Source organism: Cygnus atratus, chromosome 2 (genome assembly GCF_013377495.2).
Source record: "Cygnus atratus isolate AKBS03 ecotype Queensland, Australia chromosome 2, CAtr_DNAZoo_HiC_assembly, whole genome shotgun sequence".
In the NCBI taxonomy this organism is placed as follows: Eukaryota; Metazoa; Chordata; class Aves; order Anseriformes; family Anatidae; genus Cygnus; species Cygnus atratus.
The window spans coordinates 18132109-18147568 of NC_066363.1; the positions used below are offsets into that span (position 1 = coordinate 18132109).

Below are 15460 nucleotides of genomic sequence, written 5' to 3' on the forward strand. Positions count from 1 at the left end.
CTTAGTATCGCACTGCAGAAGCCTGGATGTCTCCCCAGTTGCAGTATTCAGCAAGATCATCCTATTGGGGCCCTCTAATAACACTCCAACGTTCCCACTGTTGAGGAAAAATCTCCTTTTCCCAGGCTCCGCTGCAGAAATCCTTCAATGTCATCAAACTGGTGCTGTCAGGTGCTGTCAGCATTTCTGATGGGATTTGATCAATTTTCATCTCCTGGGAGTTTTTCAGTCTCTTGTAGCTCGTGTTAATGTCACAGTCAGGCTTTCCAGCTTTCATTACTGTTTGGCATTGTGGTTGTCTAGAATAGTTAGAGATTTCTTTCAAGTGATCTACACATCTGCTTTCCCTTCTGTATTAGCTGTTAATTTTATATTTTTTTCCTTTTTGGCTTTGTTTGGCACACTTCCTTCGTTTACTCCCCTGCTGAAATGCTTTATCTTTTCCCACTATAGCAGCAGCATCTGCTCTCTCTCTTATATTTTTCATCTTTCTCTGTCCTTCCCTACAAAGCTTTTCATTAGTGGTTTAGCTTCTGCTACTCCTTCTGTGCATTCCTCCGCTGTTTTTTTTTTTCGTGTGTTGATTTTTTTTGTGTGTGTGTGTGTTTTGTTTTTTTCTTACCACTTGGAGTTCTCCCTCTCTGCTTTCTTTTCTCTGCAAAGGGCCACATTTTCTGCCTGTGATTTTCTCCGGTTATGACTCTTGCAGTTTATTAACAGTGCTGCTGAGCTAATCTCAGAGCTGCTGAGTCACTTTCACCTGTGTTTGACAAAGCCTCAAATGAATTCCTCAGCATCGATCTGAGCTTTCTCACAGTATCTTCCTGTAGTTCCATTTTGTACTGTTTGCCAGCGCTGACTACTGCTTCAAGTCACTAATTTTCAGTTTCATATATAGGTTGGCAATGCAAAATTTTGGTCAGTGTCACCAGCGATAGCTTTCCATAACTGTGTCTTGGACAAGTGACTTGAATTTTGGTTTGTCCCTCTGATATTGGTTTTGCCATCTATCAAATGCAACTCTGCAAGTCTAGATGAGTAACTACAATGCTTTTAAGATCAGAAATGAAGTCTAACTTGATGACTCTTCAACAAAAGTATGGCTTTCTGATTCGACTCCAGTGTCTTATCTCAGGGCATGGTTTAATATGGAGAACAGCAGAGAGCCATCCTTCTTGGTCTATTCTCCCCGCTTCCAACAATAAATAGCATGGACTTCCAGAACCAGATATTTCATTAAAAGCACTGTGATTAAATAACCAACAATGGCAAGAACCTTCATGATTCCTGAAAAACTCTTTTTGAATTGATTTACACTTTGAGCTCCTTGATGTTCTGTGCCAATGAGGGACATAAAGGAACTAAAAATTGTCTATAACATGTAGTTTATTTATTTATTTTACCATTTGGGAGATCTGTTGAATTCCTTTTTGTTATAGACTAAGAGGAACTGTAGTATTTGTTTCCGTGTCACCATTTCCCTGCCTTATATGAAATTATAGCATATTTGCTGCACTGTCTTTTCCTCTGTCATTTCTCAATTACCTACAAGAAGTGTAGCTCACCTAGCTCCTTGAGATCATCATTTTTAAGAGCTTTTGTTGGTTGTCCTTGGAAAAAATACCCTCATCCATATGGAATAATCCACCTTCACAGAGGTATAAACGCATTTGTAAGGACATCACATTCTCACAAAAGTCTACTTCTCACACTTATTCACAGACCTAGTAGTTCTGTTCTTTATTAAAATTTCTATGAATTAGTGTGTAAGTTGGACCTACTGATCTTTAGCTTTTGTCATCATTACCAGCAGTCTCTATAAATGCAGATGTCACATTTCCTATCTTCCATTCCTCCTCTACTGCTATTAATATAAGCAGTGGCTTGCTCCACAGTAAATAATTCAGCAACTTGTTAGAAGAGTTCTTTTGGAAGTCTAAAGAGGACTCTTTAGAGGATCCTTAAGAAGCCTCTCAAGTTCTTTCAGAACTAGCTGACTTTTAGAAGATTGTCATCTGGCTTTGCTGATTTATAGCCATTCATTTTGTCAAGATCCTTCAGCCATGAAACCACTGTTATTGATATTTACCAGATTTCCCTGTAGATCATTATTATTACACCCTAGGTTAGTAATAAAGATCATGTCAGAAATAAAATTGTACCTTCACATTCTGTCAATAACTCTTTGGAAGTAATTGTTGAAAACATCTCTCTTCTCACTGCTATGATCTTCTCTGGGAATGGAGCAGTAGATCTATCACTGACAGTCAACCATTTTGCCAACTGGCTTAGACCTAGCATATATTCCACACTGTTGATGAAACCAAGTAGATGAGTGACTCTTCCAGTAGCTTCCACTATGAGTACCTCTTGATCTTAATATGTGTAACCGCTGTGATCTGAATAGTTGAGATTTTTCTTCTCTTTTCTAAAATACTTCTGATCTGTACCTGCTCTTCCTGATATGCCAGCTTTTTGAGACCAAGCTTGACACCTCTACTGTAATCTGAAGAGTCCTTGTGGACCTTTACTGTTCTTCGTCTCAACTCCTGTAACTCACAAAGTAACAGGCTGGGTGCCAGGGATGTTTTTTCCCAAGACACTTTTTGTTGCCAGACAAACTTTTCAAGACCTTGGCTTTTTGAAATTAATATTTACCAGGAACGTCCAGAAAGTACAAGCACTGAGTAGTGTTCTCTTATGCACACTTCTACCAGAGTGGTAACCTAACCCCACCCAGTTTCCCATTTTACTGAGCATGTTTTACTAGTCAGCTACTACGACAAAATGCCACATATCTACAACCTCATTCTTTTCAACACTGGGGTGTTAAATTAGTATTTTTATATTCTGATCACTCTATTTTTCAGTTGTAAAGACTTTGAAGACTATTTCTTAATATCATAGCAGTATATACTTCTTTCTGTTAAAAAGCTATATTAAAAATTACTTTTTCTAACTATTTGAATGTTCTAGTGCCATATGTGGGAGGGAATCCAAAAAATGTTCTTCTCTGACACTCACCCGGTACAACAGATCTGAGTAGTTTAACACAGTTAAGTTTAATCACATACGGATACACTAATCCAATTGAGGTTTGTTCCACTAACAGTTGGAAATTCTCAAAATGCATGTATTTTGAATACTTTAATAGCTGTTCTTTATTTCCATGACTTTTCCCCCTTGGTGGAGAGTAGACAGTTACTGGTTTTCTTCATTCACTCCAATTTTCTGTCATTATCGAATGTAACCAGCAGTTTTCTTATGCAAATACTCATTGTTCATAAACGTTCTCATTTCATGTTAATCATACAAGATCTTTTTCTTTTTAAAATCATGCTGTACCAACAAGATACTGGATATAAAAGGAGTCCAAGAAAAGAACTCAGCTGACTGCCATGAAAAGCAATGGAACATCTATTTTTCAGTTTCTGTTTCTTGAAAACATGATCATAAAGGAAAGGATTATTAATCTCCACATAACTTTTTTTTGTCTCCCTTTCCTTTGTCTTTTCCTTGTGAAATACACATTTAGAGCAAAGTCAAACTTTCTTCTAAGCTAGCTAAATTATAATTGAATCCATCTCTGTCCAACTAAATGAAATGCTATATCTCAAAGACATTCTGGGAAAAAAGAAAATAAATAGTTCTATGTCTGGTTCTGATGTTCAGATGTCATGACAAATCTCTCAAGGTAACAGGTAATCTGGAAAAGAATAGGCTTATGGTTTTTTGTAAAAGTCTGGAAAATTCTTTAGAAACAAGGAAAGGTGTGTATATGCTTCTTGGTTTGCCTTGGTATTAAATGTTCAGATCCTGTCTGGTTCTTTACTTGTAGCTTACTTTGGAGGAATGGCTGATTGTCACAAAAGTAAAAAGGTACCTGGTATAACTAGCAGGTTTTGTGAAATTCAAGATTTCTCTAGTATGTTTAATAAATATATATATTTTAACAGTAGTGAATATGATATCAAAACATATGTAAGTGTTCAATTGCAAGTTCGCTTCTGTAATTTGATTCATATCTGACCTCAAACTATTTATGAACAAGTATAGAAATTTCTTATAAAACCATCAATACTTTATTGAGAAAAAAATCAGGGCAAACTTGCAAGAGCTGGACATGAAGTAAGCTACTCTATTCACTTTGCAGAACTAGAGAGAAAAGTTTTACTCATGAGGAACACTTCTTTCATCATGATCTATTTTACACAACCATTAAAAGCAAGCAACATTACCCTGAGGACTAAAACCTCTCAGAATTGAAATTAAGTTCTTCTGCTAAGTTAACATTAGGCAACTAAATAGATGCGTACAAAATACTTTTCATAATGAAAAACTTTATAAATACAATTAAGTCTGTAATTTGAATCATTTGATGCAATTTCATTAAATGCAAAGACTCGGTCAGAAACAGAAGAGAGAAAAAAATAATGTTACTGTTCATTCTGTGATTTCCTGCCAGGATATTAAAGTCTTTCAAAATGAGCCACACATTTGTAATACAGACAGTGTAGGATTAGGAAGATTGTGGGATCAAGTGTTCCAAAAACCAAAATGGAAATGCTTATCTAGTTATGGAAAATGGATGAAGCTATTAATTTCAACAATGTAGCATATTGTGTGCACACCTACGTCTTCCAAATGTAGGTAGTGAATATATGCCAGCTTAAATTCTTTTTTTTTAGTAAATTGGAAGTTTCATAGAACATTCTGCATTTACTGAGCCAACAGTGAAATTGCATGAGATATTACATGTAAATAGATTTTGAATGAGGTAAAAGCAGAAAGTTTATTACCCAGCTAGTGTCTCAAATATATTGAAACCAAACATCCTTCCTAGCAGTGGTAAAAGAGCCAGAGACTTTCAAGATCTGGAGTGTATAGATACCCACATACCTCCTTAGGTACCTCCATTATTGGCCTGATTTTCCAAAATGACTTTGAACACAATAGGTTTCCTTGATTTTTACAGACCATCTATAAATGTAAGCAGACTTCACTGGGAGACAACTTGCTCAGTTTTTGTTTTTTTTTTTTAATTACATAAACAATTTAGGTACCTCCATGCCTACAGCAAAGCATTCCTGTATGGAAATCCAATCTTCTGAGAAAGAGTTGTGCTCCTTACTTGAGAAGTTGAGTGTCCTCCAGATGAGAAGCTACACACCTAACATAAATGAGTCTGTACTACTCAGTGAGAAGGAAGATTAAAGTAAAACAAGGCTGCTTACCTTTGCCTTGCGGAAATGGTAGACTACCAGCATACTTATGAAGTCCAGCAGCATACAGAGCGTTTGGAATGAGATGATAGCAAGACGTAAATACTTGTCCTCCTGTGCATAGCAGGGAGTATCATCTGTACAGTAAGAACATCCTTCCCTGCAGGGTAGGCAGGTGTAGACTTCCTCCGACAAGTCACCTCCAGAAAAGCGATTATCTGTATCCTTTCCTGAAAGTATCAAGTGGGGCAAAGGGGGGACAACTTTAATTGTACAGTATGCACAGCTCATCCATATAGGAACAAAACAGTTCTCTGCTGATTCCCTTTCCTTCCCCATTCTACTCTTTCACTGAAGGATGAAATAGTTTGCCAGGGCTGCTTTTGTCATTTCACTCTCTTTTATCACATTCAGAAAATGCAGACCAATTTAGACATGAGGGAAAGTGAGCTTATTAAATGCTAAATACATTCCCGTTGTATTTAAGGAGGGCTAAATCTGCACAGGAAATTCTTTTAAGGAGACTTCTGAATGGGGAAAAATTACATCAAAGATTTGGGAATAAGGAAACAATTTTACACAGACACATGAAGAGTAGATCCATTAACTACTTAATGTTCACTGTAAAAGCTCTGGTCTTATTTGATATTGTTCCTCAATTTCATAAAGATGCTATCTAGTGAAATAATTAGCTTAAAAAATAAATAAATAAAAAACCACCTTATTAATTAACATTTGTTCAGCAAACAGTTGCACAATTGCACTATTCTGTGCCCAAATCCAAACCAGTGCAGTTACGCTAAGTATAATTTTTCACGGTTCACAGAAACACACTAGAAAACCTCGAAATCCCATTGGCAAGTTAATATCTTGTCTATGAAAATCAACTGTTCCTGAGCTGAGATTTGTCCCATCAAAGTGAACCCATCAAGAGAGCATACAGGAGCATTTCTGCTTTTCCTGATCCATGAACACTTGAGCGTAACCCCCCACAAGACTACTTACCCTACAGTCAACTAATAGAAGAAACAGTTGAAAGAAAAAGGGTGAAAACAGAATGAAGTTAAGTAAATAAGAAAGCAAGCTGAATTTGCTTAAAGTCCTTAATTGCAGCAATACAAGTTGGGGAGTTTCAGAGAATGTGGCTGAAACCATATCAATGGTGTGTTAAAAAGCACAAAAAATTTTCTCACTTTTCACAAGGCTAGAGAATTGCTCCAGTATCTTTTATCGAAATTTTCCTTCTCCAGCAGGGAAGGTTGTAAATCTTGCATTATCTAGTCTTAATTCAAGAGACAGCGTAATTCAGTAATGTTACACATATGCATGTTGGTGTATGAAACTCTTCAGACTTTTAGGTTGAAATATTTGAAACAGAAGGTTATCTACAAGGATAATTACTTCTTTCTTTCTCAAATGTATGCGTGAATGTGCAGGAACATGTCTGTAGATGGGCAAAACCTAGGAAAGGGACAAACCATTCATACATGCGAGTAAATAAACATTTGGTGTGCTGTTCCAGCAGCCCTTTACTCCTCACCTTCAGTGAAAGGTGCTTCTCTCTCACATCCCATGGTGAGAACAGGCTGGTATTTTTTATGAAAATCATGGATTTCTCTTTGGAGCTTTATTCTAAACAAAGATGTTGCAAACCCGAATATAGCAGAGTAGTGCTGACTCATGATAGATTTCCTTATACACCAAGAGACGGTAAGAATAGATCTAGTGTCTTTTTGACTCAGATTATGGGAGGTAAGAATGGAAATGTTAGAAAATAACCATGCTTGGACATCCCATGAAAGTGGAGAACCTTTAAGAAACACTGATCTTGAAGACATCCTTTGACTAAAACTTTTTGTCAGACTGAACACCCATGGACCTCTGCCCATTGTCGCTCCAAAAGCTTTGCCAGAACCCATCTTCTCTGTATCTAACGTTACATCTTTATTTTCTTGGTTAACATATACATCAACAGAGCCACACTGACCTCTGTCAGAGACAGAAGTGACAGTCTTCTACATCCCATCTCAGTAGCCAAATCAAGAATGCACTATCTCCTGCCCAAGTTTTCAATTTCATTTCCATTTGTACTCATATAAACCTACTTTTCCACTGTCACCTGTTCCTCTATCATTTCCATAAGGAGTCACCCTTCAATTAGTCCATTTCCTAGAAGATTATTTAATCTCTTAAAACCTCACATTCCTAAGTCACATATGCACCACTCTTCGATAAAGTGTTATTGTGGTAACTATCTAAAATAAAATATTATCAGTGTAAAAACTTAAACACTGAAAAAATGTAAGTTAAAAACTAAGTTAGGAGATTATTTAAGTCACATGTGTCTTGAAAACGTTGCATGGTCCTAAACTTGATATTCTTTATTTCTTAAATGTTCAACTCTGAAAGCTGCTGCAAATACATTCAAATCTATTTTATCAAGTATTTTCTTATCAGCCATGCACAGAGGTTTATTCATGTGTATGCTCACAACATACTATGGGGATAATTGCTGATAAACAGTTGCATGTTATAGTAAATATCCCAAGGATATGACTTCATAATGCAACCGCAAACCTTTGCTTAGATATTTCTGGTGTAGTGATTTCTGCAGTGTATAAAGGAAGATCATCAATATGCATCTCCTGCGCTGCCAACTATGACTGATTATCTGGTGAACATCTTTTGACTCTGCAATGATTCTTCATTATAGCTTATATAAGAAAGATCCAAAAAATTGGATCTACTTGAGATTTTATACAATGTGATAAGAAATTATTTACAATCTCCACCTTTTTATTTTTCCTTACCAAAAAGAAAGAACATTTTTCAGACCCTCTAAAAGAAGCTCTTGGCAAATGACCGACCATTGTATTTACCACTGACTGTGAGCTTGTTTGGAGAGGGAGTCCAAGTCCACCCACACCCCTGCCCTGGCTCTCTGTCCCAGGGCACTGCCAGGCACTGCACAGTTGAACCACTCCGCCTTTTATGTCTGACACAATCCCTTCACCCAAGTCAATATAACACCACCTCAAGCCATAGACAGCCCAAGCTAAGCGTGATGTGACTGCCTCATACAGCACTGCCAGGCCAAGACTGCATTGTGTCGTGCCTACTCCTGTTGCAGCTGCTCTTTCAGATTCCACATGCCTCATCCAGTGAAGAAAAGCACTTTTTCCTCCCTAAAAGATGGCCGAATATTTTGAACACTGGTAAGGTACACAGACAAAAAGCCAATTCTGCTCCATGTAAGGCAGCAGCAGTTTTAGCACTGACAGAAGTGAGACTGTACTGAACATTGCAAGACTGTGTGCCACTGTTAGACCTGAGGAGGAGGAAGATATATAAAAGTACCGTCCTCAAGAAAAGAAAAAAAAATGCAGTAAGAAAAAAAGAAAAGGGTAAAATGGAAGGAGAAAAGAACAAAGAATTGGTGGAAAATAGGAATAGGGGCACAAACTAATATGAAATGTAATAAAAATAATGCCTGAGTACTGGAAAACGAAAACTAAAAAACTTAAATGCTTCGGCTATGTCCCCTCTACTGTATTTTTCCTAGTTCTTCTCTCTTCTATCCCAGCCTTCCTTTTCTGTCTGGTAAGCACAGAGAGCACGGGGCATGCTGAGCAGTGAGCAGAACACAAGACAGATTCTGCTCCTGTTTTGCAATAATGTGGACTACGAACATTAGAGTGATGCTGCAGTAACTTAAGGAGCATGTGTGAACGGAACTGGATCTGCTAGCATCTCAAAGCTGCAGTCAGCCATGGTCATAACCCTCACCCTGGAAATGTATCTCTGAAGTCAGCAAGAGATTTCATGCACACAGAGATGTGCACAAGTGAGTTCTGCTGAAGAACCAGAGCCAAGGGGCAGGCATAAAGAACGGAAATTCTAGTTGAACTTGAAATCCCTCCTGGGACTTGAGGTCATTGTACTGTCAGAGACATTCCAGTCTCATATCCAGACACAAGAGGTGTACTAGTACCTTTTTGCACTGGGCAGGTTCCACATCCAAACAGCAAGTGCTGAGGGGAATCTCTGCAATTCATTGTCAATGTATTGCTAAAGAATGCAATTTTAGGTTGAACAAACGACAGCTGTTCTACTAAGGATCTTCTGATGTGTATCTGATTAACTTGTGAGGCAAAGAACATAAGTTCATAGTGTTTCCTAAAAGCGAGCTATTAGGAGAAAGTGCATAACCAGGTATTCAAGCACTTTCAGGTTAAAGCAACTTGCATACCTGAAATAGGTCTTTTTCTAAAATCAGTTTCTGATGAGATTACTTGAGTCACAAATCCTATGCGACTACAGCTTGACAATTTTGCATGGACATAATTTTTATATTCATTATTTCTAAAAAGTTTGACCTTGAAAGCTGATCAAAAGAGACACTGGAAATATGGCATTAACTCTGTACTCCATTAGCACCAAGAGTCCACATTAAACAATTCAACAAAAAAGAGAATCATTTTACATATTTTGGCACTGTCGGTTCTGAAGAACAAACCCAGCCTTGGGACAGCTCTCCTACCTGGCTTCCCCATTGGTATGAGAATGGCCCAAATTTCCCTGTCCCATGCACACTTCTAGAACCTGCAACACAAGCTGCACAACCTCCTTGCGAGCAGCCAAACTGTACTGCTCTAAGTCAGAAAAACAGAATCTTTCCTACTGAGGACATTGTTTATGCAACATTGCATCTCAGAATTAGGTCTCCAGCTGACTCTGCAGAGGAGGTAGATAAGCAATCTTTTAAGCCTGCCCACTGAGCAAACTGTGTAGAGACTCAAACATCCCTGCAAAGCCATTTTATACAGCTACCTTTCAGTCTCAACCTGAACATTCATCTGGACCTAAAGCAAAACCTTGTCCCTGCTTAAAACGTTGTTACTTCAGGCTCAGTGTGCAACTGCAATTAAACATATTTTGCTTTGGTGCAGAATCCAAATACCATTAAGAATTACCCCCATTTCAAGATACAACCCTGAACTCAAATTTTCAATCAACAGAAATACAAAACTGGTCATTTTTAATCTATTTACCTACTTAGATCTTATCTTGAGACCTGCAAATCTTTCCTGCCTCTTGATTTTCTTTCTCTAGGAATACCTTCTACGCCATTAACATTTCTACGCAGTTTCATCTCTCTTATCATCACACTTCACCAACCTATTTCCACAAAGAGATCTTCAGGTCAGACAGTTTCTGTCAAAACTTGCAGGAATCATGTCTAGAATCCCTGTATTAGTATTGTATTGAACCTCCAAATACATACTACAGCCATTTTAACCTTGTTGTCTTTTCTGTTTTTGTTTTTACAGAATGCAGTTGGGTGACAGGGTTAAGTTCCCTTGAACCAGTGTTTTTTCTTCCATTATTTCTCAGTCACTTCCAGTCTCCCACTAGCAGTCTCACTTTTCACATTTTGAAGTCATCTCTAGAGCCTGGCAAATTGAGCTGCATCTAGATGAATTAAAAGCAGTTCTTTATTAATGACTTTTTCTAACCTCATGCTTATGTTAGCTCACAGTAACACATGGCCAGATCAGAGAGGCCACAGATCATTTAATTCCACCCCCTTAAATATCAGTATATACAAACAGCTTCATGAGAAAATTTCACTGTATGTTAGCTATTTAGAAGCAAAATATCCAATCTAAGTTAGTCATGTAGGCTCCTTCTTCTGTCGTACATGGAGGGGAAAAAAAAAAAAAAGACTGTTTGCCTAAAGAGATACTTCTCTCATCTAAAGACAAGTTTCCAAAGCAGCAGGATTACCCTCCAGGGGAGCCATGCTCTCCCTACTGACTACAGTGTAAACCTAGATGACTAATATATGCCACACATCTGCACTTTAGACAGCTAATATAAGATAAAAATGCATCTCATCCCTAATGATCCCTGTTGTTAATGTCTCTAGCCACATTGGTTTTGTGTGGTCTATGTCATTTGGTATGATAAAAAACTATGAATGCTTTTTTTGTTGTTGTTGTCATTGTTTTTTTCCATATGCTCATTCAAAGAGTTAAATCCCAACTCCATCATAACTCACTGCACTGCAGGAGCAACCAAGCATCATCCTTTTTCTATTAAAAGATTCATAGAGAGCCCAGAGAAAAAGCACTATCACAAGGCTGCCTTCTACAACACTCCACAATATGAAAAGGGAAGGGAAACAAACACTCACCAAGTAATTTTTTAAACAAACACTGTGCTATTTATGCTACATATATTTACAGGAGATATAATATAGGCCGAGTTAGGAGTGAGATACTTCAGCCAATCTATATCCGAACCAGACCTAATCAATAAAAATGGGCCATCCCATGACACAAGTCAAAGGAAGAAACCTCTGGAACTTGGGGCTGCAAATAAACAGGGAATATCCATTATCAAACAAACAGGAATATCTATTAAAAGAGCTACCCGCCTTTTGCCTATAAACACTGTCACTTTTAACATAAGGAAGCAGAGCTTATGAGTAACTAATTTGGGAAGGAACTTAGAAGCTTTATTTACAGCTCTTGAGTTAACACTAAACCAGTAGTGTTAACCCAGTTATCAGGTACATTGTAACATGGAGCCAAGAAGCTGGGGATGGGATTCACTAGCAAAGTCTGCACAGAGATCACACCTTGATCATATGATAAAAGTAACAGACACCACCTTTGGAGATGCTTGTTTTTCCTGCTGTGTATTTTTTTTTGTATTTTTGTAAATTTGTTGTATATTTTTTTGTGTATTCTTTTTGTATTTTTCCTGCTGTATATCAACGGAGTTCTGTTTCCCTACTTCCTTTAACTCACTGTAAGTACCACACAATGTGCTTTCTTGGGAATATATGTCATCCATATCATACTGCCAACCAGACTCAGAACTCACCCATCTCTAATAGCCTGTTTGTAAGAATGAGAGCTTGGACATGCTCCTTTGGATTCTCCTTTGAAAATGAAGTAAAATTAAAACAATTAAAGCACACACAAAGCCAGAGGCTAGGACATTCCAGTTTGACCTAGCAACAGAGAAAATTATTAGATTAAATTCCTCAATACTTGTGCTTGAACACAGAGATGCCAGAAGTCTTTATTTCCCTATAGCAAGACTTCTTTTCATATTTTTAAATTTATTTACAAATCAAATGTTCTTAAAGTGGGTGTTTTACAGGATTCTCAAGTGTATCACAAATGGCAAACCAAAGGGACAGAACTCCTTAAATCATTACATAATCCGAGAGTTGCAAACCACTGGGATTTCACTGTATAACCCTGACTAGGATAAAAAGGAGCTCTGCATTACTAATGATCTCTGGTTTCTTTCTCCTTTTTTTTTTTTTTTTTCCAAGACTCAAGCAAAGGCACTTACTCTGAAAGCTGTTCACTGAAAAGATGTTGGGATGATAGAATCCAGTCTTGCAAATACATTTGTAGGCTCCAAGCACAAATCCAAGGCCTTTAATTGGCATGCACTGTGAGAAAGGAAAAAAAGAAAAGTAATGCAGATGATCATACAACCATATACTGAGATATACATTGAAGCATAAGCAAAACATTACAAGATCCTGTGAGCAGACTTCTAAGAATGAGCAGACACCCCTTCCAGTCTGACAATATTTATTTTCTCAGGGACTTTTCCCACAGCCATATTTCACTCCAACTTGTTTTTTTTTTGTTGTTTGTTTTTGTTTTTGTTTCATCCCTAGTGAACAGCGCAGTTACAAACAAACCTGTCCCATGACAAACTGACCAAGTGGCAAATTTGAGTTTTGTCCCTGTGAGGTGTCCCCAGTTGCCAGGCTCCATCCACACTGCATCTTGAGCATGGCCCTGAACCTGCACCCAGGCCCCAGATCCCACTTCCACCACATGCTGGGACAACTCCTAGAAGACAGGGGACAAGCCCAGGCCAGGCAGTGCCTGCAGAGCTCAGCACAGCTCCGACAGCCACGTCTGTCCTGGCCACCTCCAAACCTAGGTGGGACACCACATGGCTGTATTTTTCCTAGGCATTTTCCATCTCTTTTCACCAGCAGAGCAGAGGGGATTTCAGACGGCGAAGGCTCATGCTGCGTGAGGAAGAGCACGGACACCTGCAGCCCACCTACAAAGCCTGGTACCTATGGGCTGGTACTGGGTACCCCCACCAGGCTGGAAACCATATGTTAGTGGAGATTTACCAAGTTAAAACAAAGCCAACGACTGGTTAAACAAAATGGCTGTGGGCCTAAATCTGACCAAGGTCAATGAGAGCAAACAGACATTGAGCAGGAGCCCTTGTACTTCCTCCCAAGCTCTCTTCATCCTTTACAAGAAAGTAACATGTGAAACAAGTTTTGCTTTAATTCAGCTTCATTTTCACTTAATTCCAACACGAGGACCACCACAGCAAATTTCTGATGGTGACAGAACATCTATTGTCAGAGCACTTCTATACAAGAAATAGGCTGTGACCAGCACAGAAGAAATACGTAGTTTGGCAATGTGAAGGCAGAAACACTGGTAAATTATTTTTCCCAATAATGCTTATTTCACTTTACCACATCAAAATAGACTGCCATCCTAGATGCCTTTCTTGTCAGCATAGGTACTAGTATATAGATACTATACCAATATGGTTGATATACCATATCAATATACCTTTGTGAATAGGAACTAGACAATCATATTTCCTCAGTGAGCAACTGAATGATTTAACTAAAATATCCTCTGCCCTCTTAGTTCCTTAAGTTTCACTTGTTTGCTGCTGACCGTGACTGCAGAATATGTGTAAATCTCTGCTTGCCTGTGGCTGGGAGGAAGATGCAGGGGACAGAGCTAAGTAAATAAGACACAAATTTTAAAAATCAAATGCAAACCATGAGAGGACAGTCCATGCTGACACTTAATAAAAACTCAAGCATTCATCTCAAATTTCAGTTTTGTGACATAACCCCTCCTGATACTGGGAAAGCCACTTTGCTTTTTGTGCCCTCAGGTAGTGCAGAGCAGTTTTTTTTCATGTGTGTGTACGCAGTGCCAAGCTCAGCACCTCAGTGCAGGCCGGTGGGTGCTACTGGAAAGCAACAATAAGCAGGAAACCAGCATGCAAGAACCCTGAAAATTCATTCAGCCTTTACGTAAACATGAGAGGAAAGAGAAAAAAAAAAAAGAAAAAAGAAAAGAAAAGGTGCAAATAATTTTTCTTCTCGCTTCATCTTCCACAGAAATGTGACTGTTGACAAGGTGGAGGACGGGAGACATCAAAGTGAGATGAATGTGTAAGTCCAATGACAACAAAACCTCTTTAGCCAAGCACAAAAAAGCAGCTAAAGAAGGAAAAAAATGTGCAAATTCTGTCATCTCCAGCACCTTTCAATCATCATGCTTCAGAAACGTATTTCAAGGGAAAATTCTGTTGTGGTTTTCTGGCTTTTTTCTTTGTAAGATGAATGCACATGCTGCTAAAGATAACACATTTGCTTTTGGAAGCCAAGGAAGAAAAGAGCTAGCTTCAACTGAATCCTTCAAATACCACAGCACCCATAGGACCACATCTATAATCCATTCTCACTGCAGAAATTCTTCGTATAAAAATGTGTCACAGGCTCACGAATCAGCTCTGCATTAGAATAAATGCTTTACTGATCACACACATCCAGTAATCATACCAACAGAAGTTAATAATCTTTCTGTTTTATTGTTCCTGACCAGTCTAGAACCTGAAAACGAAGAGTGTTTCAAACACTGCTCTCTTCCTTTGGTGTAAGATATTACCCGTGTTTCTTGTCTTTGGCAACTGTAATGTACGACATAAGAACCATCACTCAAATTCTATTTCTTGCAGTCCATAAAATCCCATGCAAAGGTATAAAAAGGATCAGTCTGGTGAAAGGAGGGGAGGGAAAGCAAGCCTGGATCCCTCCAGAAAGCAGATACAGTTTCAAACTGTGAAATTGCAGCATGCTCAGAGATTACCAATGTTTCATGGAAACAGAACTATTTACAGTCTTTTTCTTTCTTTCTTTCTTTCTTTTTTTTTCTTTTTTTTTTTTTTTTTTTTTTTTTAAGAAATTGCAGCAGTGAAGCACGAAGAACTCAAAATATCATGTGGCCAAAAAGACGGGAAATACTATTCCTAGAATGAAGAAATTCGTCTCTTCTTGAAAATATTTTACAAGTTACTCCTGTATCAACCAGCAGGGGCAAATGTTACGGAGATCATGGTCTTCCTAAGGTTCTGCAGGGCATACAGCC

At 38.2% G+C, this 15460-nt stretch overlaps 1 protein-coding gene across 1 annotated transcript in view; it reads right to left on the reverse strand.

Moving 5' to 3' along the window:
• GPR158 (G protein-coupled receptor 158) overlaps window positions 1–15460 on the reverse strand; it is a 195018-nt gene that overhangs the window by 98713 nt on the left and 80845 nt on the right. The window contains 2 exon segments of the mRNA XM_035545429.1: window positions 5235–5452; window positions 12594–12696. Coding sequence (XP_035401322.1) covers window positions 5235–5452; window positions 12594–12696 — 321 coding nt within the window.